The following is a 10,025-nucleotide window of genomic DNA, read 5'->3' as shown; positions in this document are numbered from 1 at the left end:
CTAGTTGTCCAATTTGGTTTAGGAAGTTTATTGCTTTGTATTTTGACTTTATTGCTATATGAATACTTTACATATTGCCCTAAGTTAACCCTGTCTGCTATGTGCTGTAGCTACCAAGGGCCCGATTACACATAGTGGGCACTTTCCCTTCTCACACCATAGCACACAGTTAAACAGGTGTGCTGGGCGCAAACAGGGAAAGTGCTCCCTTTTCCATTGAATGCGCTGTTGTGATGCTATTAAGAACGATATTTATTTTGACCATTGACTCCATCTTGTGTAACTGACTCCATTTTCTGTGCTCTCACGCAGTTCCAGGGTGGGGAGGGGATGTTTTCGCTTTTCACTTGTTTTCGCTTCTCACCGTGCAGAGTAATCTGGAACATGTGTGGGATGCGCGCTTGGTACCTTTCAGGGAAGAGATTGTTGTTGCCAGAGAAATGTACAGAATGAACAGCTCTGTCTCGCTATCAAAATACAGGGGCCTGGCCAGCTTCTGTCTTGATCCTGACACAGACCATTACGGTCAGCTAGGTTTTTGCAACTGAGAAGAAAGGGGCAAGGTTTCTCAAAGCTTCTCCTCAGGTTGAGTAAAATGTTTTAAACGCGGGAAATCTTGGAACTCAGATAGGAGCTCGCTATGGAACTGACATGTTGGCACAGGGAACTTTGAGGGTCCAGATTGAGACATCTGCCTGGCTGTCAAGGACACCTCCAGCCAAGTTGGCAAGAATGTTGAACACTCTTTCAGAGATGTATTTGTTTTACTTACTTCATTCATATAAGCTATAAGTTTCTCTGCTCCATGTATATATGCCATATGTTATTTTATTTTTGTGCCTATGTTACTTGATATTTTGGAATCTGCATTAACCAATATATTTTGCCTTCCTTCTAAAAGTGTTGAGATAAACACGCGTTTCATTTGAAATGCACCTGAATCTGTTTCCTTGCCTCATCTTGAGAGTGCTGAGTTATTTTTGTACGTGTGTCATTTAAAGGTGCAGTGGTACATTTTACCTACTCTTGGGAGTGCTGAGTTTAGGTGTGTCCTATTGTTTCAAATCAAAAGCAATACAGCTGCCCCTAGGGCGGTCGCATAGTTGTGCTGCTCATTTCCTCATTTGCATGGGGCCACGCCCCCATGCAAATGTGGGAACACCCTCTGGTGATATCTATATGTATGCCAGCACCATATGTATTACAGAAAGGGCCGCCCTTTTCTAGATTGGGCACAGGGAGATAGATCTGGCATGACTCTGGCGTTACACTACCTGCATTGTTTTTGTTGGTAGGTCTGAATCAGAGAGAGGGTTTTATGTCCCGTAATAGTACAAGAATTCCTTGATATGACTGAAGTGGTAGGTGTACCCTTAACAATAGAAAAAATGGAGAGCCAGAGGAGATTGTTGGTCTTTTTGGGTATTGAGTTGGACTAAAAGCTAATGAAAAGCTGGTTGCGAGGGAATAAACTGGAAACAAACTGCTTTTTCTGAAAACTTTGAAGATGTGTGAGCTGGAAGTTTTGCAGTTGTCAAGACATCTAAACTTTGCATGTAAAGTGGCTGTCTCAGGTTGAGCTCCTTGCAAGTGTTTGGTAAATTTGGCAATGGGGGTAGACAAGACTGATGACAGAGTGCTTTTGATTAATTGGGTGCAAGGTGATTCACGCTCATTTTCGGTATGAGTGGTGTAGTTCCGGTGCAAAAGGGCCTGGTCACGAATAATCCAAAAGCTTGATTTAAGGAGCCCGTGAGCTACACCCGGAGCTGTTTGGGGAGCCTTTTATGTCCCTAAGGCTCAGATCAAGAGGCTAGTAGACTAGCCCTTGGAGTCTTACTGGGGTCCTGGTTTCAAGATGGAGTTTCTAGTCCAGCTTTTCTTCCCCAGGCAACAGGGTAATAGGCTGCAGGTCAGCACAACAGGGAAGCAGTTACTTTAGAGCAGCAGTCCAGTAGAGTGGCAGCACCGCTGTCCTTCTTCCTGCCTGAGTATACACAGGTCCAGAAGTGTAACGAGGAGACAGTCCGATAGTCCTATGTTCATACCCTAGTGCTCTTTTTCTGGAAGGTGGGAAAAGCTTCTGGAAAGGTTCCTTGAAGTGCATAGAATTTCCTGACTCCCCTGCAGGATTGTTAGGCCCATTGCGTGAAGGCAGAGCACAGGCTAATCAGGTGTAAGTGGGGCTATACTCATGGTCACCCCCCATCTGCCAGAAGATGGTTGTCTGGGAGGAATTCACAAAATCAAACTATCAGCTACACCGAGTCATGTGACCCAAGGCAGGTTGCAGACACAAGTGCATGAAAATGTCAGCTTTCTGAAAGTAGCATTTTCAAAATTGAACTGAAAAAGCGGACTTTACCAATAAAGAGAGTTTATTATTACAATTTCATAGGTACCAAACATGACTCATCAACCTGCTCTCAATTAGGAATTACAGCTTATGAAATATAATAGGGATTTCCCAATGTTATCCTATGGGTGAGGTAGGCCTCACAGTACTGAAAAGCGAATTTATGAGTTTTTCACTACCAGGACACATAAAACTTAAAAGTACATGTCCAACCTGTTACTTGCACAGCACCCTACCCTATGGGCTACATAGGGCATTCCTCAGGGGTGGCATATGCCACAAAAGGAGAGTTTGGTTCTTGGCAAGGGGATTTAAATGCCAAGTCAGCATGACAGTTCAAAACTGCATTCAGGCTGCAGTGGCAGGCCTGGGATATGTTTTAAAGAGCTACTTAAGTTGGTGGCACAATAAGTGCTGCAGGCTCACTAGTAGCATTTAATTTACAGGCTAATGGTATATGGCGTTCCACTCTACAAGGTACTTATAAGTAAATTAAATATGCCAATTGGGTATAAGCCAATTACCCATCTTTAAAGGAGAGAGCACATGCACCTTAGTACTGGTTAGCAGTGGTAAAGTGCACAGAGTCCCAAGGCCAACAAAAACAAATTCAGCAAAAAGTGGAGGGAAAAAGGCAAAATATTTGGGGGTGACCCTGCAGGGAGGGACAGGCCCAACAGAAATTATCTGACCTCGCCTTCCCCAATAGATGCACTTTCCCCAATATCAGTTAGTCTGAAGCAAGATTAATAAATGTGACCCCCACCCACCAACCCCCTGCAACATGCCCTTGTATACACTTCGCCAAGTGTTTGTTAGATTGGAGTTCATATAGTAAATCTCAACCTCCCAACGTATGTACTTTACTCAATGTTTGTTGGACTGGAAGAAGAACATTATTTACTTTATACTTTTTGGTATTTTAAAAAATATAATTTTTTGTTGAATATTTTTAAATATTATTTTTTCTGTTTAATCAAATTTACAATGATTATGTTTATGTGCTAGTTTTTTCTTTAATATAAATTACTAGTATATATTTTTACGATTATTTGTACGTGTATAATACATTTGTTGTCATTTATAATTTTACTTTGAAATGTAATTTTGTATTAAGTAATGTTTTATAAAGCTATGCTTATATTTTCAGCATTTTACAGTTAAATTAATATTGCTGATGCTATATATTATTAAATATATTCATTTTATTTTAATACAACTTCTTTATCTTTTAATTATAATAATGTTAATTACAATTAAATATTTATACTTATCATTATATAATTGTTATTATGGGCAACAATATCTTTTAATACAATATGTTTGTCATCATTTGTGTCCCTCACACAGGCCTGTTGTCAGGTACCCCCCCGGCAGTGCATTCAGTAAATGGCATCTCACCTAGTCATGGTCCTGACCATCACTCTGATGTATTCATGAATCATAAACACAGTGTTCAGATGCAGGAACCAATCTCTCATGTAATTCTGTCTCTGCTGCATGCTTTGCCCTAAGCTGCACTGCCACCCTCTCTGTCGTGGGCAGCTTAATTCGCCTGGGTCTACAGGTCGCCATCTCTAACCCATCATAATTGACAGACTGTGACAGTCACAGATGTTACAACTTCATAATAAGGAAGATCACTGCCAAGTTAGCATCCTACCTGTAACCATGGATAAACTACTATTGTGCATTGTATGTGAGGAGGTAACTTCTGCTTTTACAGCCAGGCTCTAAAATCTATTTACTTGTGTTTGTTTAGCATACATGCATAAATAGCAATATTTACAAATGTAAAGCTATGTTTGCCATTCGCTGAACATGCATTAACACTAAAAATAAAACTTGAGGTGTTGTTAGGCTGGAATGTAATAAGTTGAACGTTTTTGCCCATCAGCCAAGCTACTTTTTCTGAGTGTTCACACACCTTTCATGTGCCAATTCCTGCTCAGGAAGGAGTTACTTCTGCCAAAGGTAGGATTAAGTACATTGAAAGCATTAACAGGCAAGAAATACTACCCAGAATTAGTGGGTTGTAAGAGAAGCCTCCTACTAAGGACATTTTTCAAAGAGTATTTGAACACTTTGTGCAACTGCACATATAGAACTGCGTTTTCATATGAGGAAATAGGTTTTGACAAAGATTTTCAAGGAGATCCCCTAGAAACGTGGAACTGATATAGCTTTTCACAAGTACTGCTGTAAAGCTCTGAGAATTTCAAAAATGTGTAATTGTGCACCTACTTGAGGGCATCTTATGGGTCTAAAATTAGATTAAAAAAAAATAATAATCTAGCCCTCAATTAGCACTTATTAGTTAGCCTATTGTAGTATTTACACAGCTGATTTTATTAGGGCTGTGCTAATTTATTAGGTATCGTTTCCTACAATGGCCCTGCTGTGTACCTTATTGTAACTTGGAATTTTGTGCTGTGGGGTAGCATAGGTCCTGGTACAAGCAAGAAAAATTGGCCTCCGGTCTGTTGGCGATCAGTGGGTTTGTAAGCCCCCAATGCCCCGTTTCCATTACACTTGCTGCACTATTGATATCTACCTAGCCAATTATGGAGGAACTCTGAAAAACCTTGTTGGGGCTTATATTCCCTACCTAGGTTCTTCCTTTAGCTGACATATGTATTCAATTTCGCCCTCTCATATACCCTTGCCCCCACTTACTAGTTGACTCCTCTAGGTTTCCTGAGTTTTTGGAATTGGAGTCTTCTTGGTGTTCATGCAAATCTGGGCTACTTTCATGAAAAGGTTGATCATGGCCAATGATCTTGAACATGCATCTGGGCGTCCTCTCTCCCTAGACTGCACTGGTGTTTCCGCAGTTGCAGTCACCTGGAGGGATGCTTTGTGACTAGAGTGTAGTGAGGATGGCATGGTTGGAGCGGAGCAATTTGCATGGGAGGAGAAATGTCTCATTAGTGCTATGTGTTGGAAGAAAGAGGTATTGTCAAGACTTAAGAATGGGTCTTTCCAAGATGGTGGTCAGTCCAGAGATTACGTCCTGAAGTTCCCAATTCAAGATGGAGTTAACTCTTTCTCTATGAAGGCAGTTATTGCTTAAACTGCAGCTATTGAGGAGTTGATGAGTGATGGACACATTGCAACTTATTCATTCCCTTATTGTTCATTGCATGTCTTGCCCACTTATTAATATTTCTGCGCCTGAGTGTGAATATAGGATGTTTTTTCACATGCGTTTACAACGCATGCCATACCAACGCGGTCGTTACAACGACTGCGTTGTTATTTCGCATACCGTTACAACGCAAGTCGGAACAATGACTTGCTTTTAGGGGGCGCTGGATGTTGGAATAGTATAATTTACTATTCCAACTCCAGTCTGTGCGAACACTAGGGAAGATGTTGGATTTTAAATCCAACACCTTCTGGCCCCTAACGCAAGTCATTGTTCAGACATACGTTGTAACGGTATGCGAAATAACAACGCGGTCGTTACAACGTTGTTTAGCATGCAAACAAAACGCTGTTTACCTCTGAATGTTGCTTGTTTGCAGCCAGTAGGCTATTGGATTTCTTCTAAAAGATCTTGCTTGTTTCTTTTATCTGCTCTACTGTTCTGGGAAGGTTTGCTGGCTTGTGCTACATCAGTATTCATCTTCATCTGTTATCTAGAGTTAAAAGACTACGAAGAAAGTTATGTCTGCCCTTTGTGGCTTTTTCCTGCTGACTGGGACCTTCTTAAGGAGAAACTTGACACATTTCGTGTGTACTATTAAATAGAGGGTAGCACTGTAGCTACTGAGATGAGTCGCCCTGTCTTCGGGCATTCAACAAGGACACTTGAAAGACTATCACAGTGTCCATTCGTTGACCGTTGCAAAAGTGGTTCTAACCTCAAGATTAGTCAAATTAATTTAACCAATACATTTACCACAACTTAGCGTCCTTCTAGCAATGACTTGTAAAGGCAATTGGCTATCGAATTTTTGGAAATTGGAATTATCAATTGCAAAACATTGATTGCTATGTCTTCCTTTCTCCTGTGGGTCCAGACTTGTCATATATCTGTCATGGTCTAGAACATTCATCCATCTACCTTGGCTTGTTTGTTGGAGGGGATTCATCATTATGCAGGTGTAGAAGAGTAACTTCACTAAATGACCAGGCTGTTCAGTTGGTTTTACCTGAGCTCAGTGAGATGATTTCTTTCAAGAGTGGAGATTTCATTGGAAAATAAAACAATGCAAACCAAATTTCTATAACTTCAAAATGTAATTTTAAATGTAACTGATAAACCTATGAATTCCCCACACTTACAGTCACTGCTTCACATCAGTGTCATATTTTTGCATCATAATGTGATTAGAACCTGGTCTAGAAAGCGCTGCATTGGAGACGGTACTTTGAATTATGAACAAGTTATATGTTTTTCACAATTGATGGGCTCATAACCAAAGAATTTTTTTTAAAAAGTAATGCTGAAGGTTTTGGCTCCTGTTGCCATTGATGACTCATTTGAAAATTGCAAGATGATTATCTATTAATCACCAACCACAAAGTCTCCCCCAAAGATATCAGTTGCCATGGTTTTCTGAAAATCTGTCTTGTCACAGTAAACATTTTCCTGCTTTCTGATGACTCATTATTGTGAATAGTGAGTTTTTTAAACTTGGTGCACAGGTTGTTGAAAGTGATTTGTTTTGACACTATAGCATGCCTTTTTAAAAAAATCTTAACTCGAAGGGGAGCTAATGAAAAGAAGCCTGAAGAATCAGTATTGTAGGAGCTGAACTGCATGATGTATAAGACAGCTTTAAGTTTACAGGATAGATTTGGATACATAATCTGATAGACAGCTAAATTGAGGTAGGAATATGGGCACCCCCAAACACTGGATCACTGTTAGTAATGGGAATAATTGAATTACGTAACTGCTAGTGACCAATTTAGACTAATCTAAACTACTGCTAGCATCCAGCATGGATAATAGTTCATGAGATGAAGGTATATGACTGTAATAAATATAATAATGTTCCACTAGTGATCAACATTTCAATTCTAAATTCATTAGATCACAATAGCAGCTGATATGAACAGATTGAAGATATACTATGTCACTACTAGCAACTAATAGTGTCAACTGTAAATGCATGACATTGTTTCCTGAAGCCAACATGCCTAATCTAATTTGTATTTGATTACTGCTAGTGACCTGCGTCAGTAATTAAAGCTTTGTTAAATCTTCTGTGGCAGCAACACAGACTTTTCCAATTAAATTGACCCCTCCCAGAAATCACCAAATCAGCTTAAAAAATTCTAAATCTGTTAAATCACTGCCAAAGACTAGCATGGATTCTGGTTCTAATACATCATTGATGACCAACACCGTCAATTTACCATTTCTTAGTTGGCTGCTGATGAGTTGTTAACAAGAGGAACTATTCTAAATCAGGAAGATTGCCAATAGTGCCCAATATAGTGAATTCTAAATCTATCAGATCACTTCTATCCATCAACAAGGACAATTCACAATGAATTAGTTCAATGCTATTCACAATAAGGAGTCATTATAAATATATTACATCATTGCCACTGACAAACATAGACAATAGTAAATCTGTTATGTCACTGCTAGCAAATCCATATTTATTACATCCCTTCTGGTCGCCAATAAGAACAATTCTATATCCATCACAACACAGCAAAATAAAAATGGACATTTTACAATTTTCAATTCTTAATCTTTAAGACTGAGCTAGTAATCAGTATAGGCATTTTTAGGTTTATTAGACTGCTGCTAGAAAACAATAAAGGTCAGACTACTTCTATGTGAGTTAAAAATAAATATGAACTATGTTAGTTCTATTAGACTGCTGGTAGCAACCAGCATGGTCGATTATGAGTTTTAGTTTACTGCAAATATCCACATTCGATTAGGATGCTACTAGAAACTAAAAGGCAATTCTAATATTTTATTCTAATGTTTATTATACTTTTACAAAAGTACACACTTGAAAACATGTCTCAGATTTCTCAATTAACATTTGCATAGAAATCGCCAAGTCCTGAAAACACAACTACACGCGTCTCTGTGTATATACACACTGTTTAAAGAACTCAGCTGAACTGAGATATAAAATCACACTTTATAAACCATTCATTCTATACAAAATCATCACTCCTTCTCACAGAAAGCCACTGAAGAGAGACCCCCATAAATGGAATTTTTTCTAATGTGATATTAACTAGATAATCAAGTAAGGGTTTGAAGCCCTATGGAGGTACGCACCAGAAAAGAATCACCTGGAGGCCTCTATTAGATCTCTGCAAGTGAGCAATATTGACAATGGTATCAACCAACATGCACAATTCTAATTCTAGCTAAAAGGAAATTATGTCTATTTGTGAAAGCATTCTAGCGTTTCAGATTTGGATAAGAAAGGAATAGAAAATCCTTCTATTAGTTTTCAGTCTCCATGAGACCTGATGTCTGTCTGAGATATGACTTGGAAGAATTCAAATACAAACAGGTACATCTTGCGGGTTGTGGTTAATGGGACAGATGTGAGCACTTGTTGGATGACACTGAAAGTCTACAATCTGTTTTGTGTGGGTTTACAAACTGACACCACGTTTTAAGGATGAAATACAAAAACACCGTTTGCTTCAAGAGTACAGCTTTCCCCGGACACATCAAAATATAGCAGGAAATGTAAATAATTTTAAAAAATGCATTTCATTGCAAACTGTAAGATTAACTAATAGGTTGGAGGTTAAAATGGTTGGTTGTACATTGTGTATACAATGCAATATAACCTTATTGTCAAATCTTCTCTAAAGTAAATCAAGTGCAAATGGCCACAAAGATTCACACTGACCAAGATCAAGGAAACTTGTGAATGAACACATAAGAAAATGTTGTAGACCACTGCTGTATCTTGTTTTTTCCTCTTAGCAGGGCTGACATGGGAGAAAATGCTGCATCGTGGTGACCGAGGAGCTATTTCACCAATCATTAAGGGCGTGCAGAAGAAGCAAGCGCCTGAGGATGTCTGTGGGATTTTCATGCAGAGCCTTTAGAAATTGAAAGCTTGCTTGAGAGTATGCATGTTGATTAAGTTATCAAGTCCAAGGCAGGTCATCCAAACGTGTTTACAACCACAACAAACCACCACAAGAAGAGGACTGTCTGCAGAGCTGAGGAAAGGTTTCTTGTGCTTGGAGCTAGAAGGGAAGAATAAAGCACAGTCCTTATCTGGGTTTTGAGTATATTAAATGAATGAAAAAGTACAAAAACAGATGTTCAGCATCTACACAATATATGACCATCACAACAAGTCCCCTGTTAAAATTGCTTTGATCATAAGCATGCTTTTTGTCCTAAAACTTCAGTGGTATTGCCACTGTGGTTTCTGGGACAAATCTTCCAGGTCCAACCCGAGAATTACCAGTTCACATGCAGAAAGTGATACTACCGATACCCATAATTAATTCCTCATTCCATGAGGGAATGCGGGGAAATCCCTTGGAATCACATGTAATACCACAACCTGAAATGACTGATGTACCTGGTATTGGCAATTAACATCCATAAATACGGCAGCACTTGAAATGGAGTGCTATGCCTGAAACAGATTTAGCTTCTATGATCCCTGCTGTCATCTTGCAGAAATCTCACGAGTTTCAAACATCTTAT

General features: G+C 39.2%; 1 protein-coding gene across 1 annotated transcript in view; it reads right to left on the bottom strand.

Moving 5' to 3' along the window:
- Window positions 1-7,949: 7,949 nt before the first annotated feature.
- LOC146806118 (GPI-linked NAD(P)(+)--arginine ADP-ribosyltransferase 1-like) overlaps window positions 7,950-10,025 on the bottom strand; it is a 69,300-nt gene continuing 67,224 nt past the window's right edge. The window contains exon 5 of the mRNA XM_085623449.1: window positions 7,950-9,553. Coding sequence (XP_085479575.1) covers window positions 9,468-9,553 — 86 coding nt within the window. The 3' untranslated portion in view covers window positions 7,950-9,467. The remainder of the gene's footprint in view (window positions 9,554-10,025) is intronic.

This window comes from Triturus cristatus, chromosome 8, assembly GCF_964204655.1.
Source record: "Triturus cristatus chromosome 8, aTriCri1.1, whole genome shotgun sequence".
NCBI classification, from domain to species: domain Eukaryota; kingdom Metazoa; phylum Chordata; class Amphibia; order Caudata; family Salamandridae; genus Triturus; species Triturus cristatus.
This window is presented reverse-complemented; position numbering and strand designations above follow the sequence as displayed.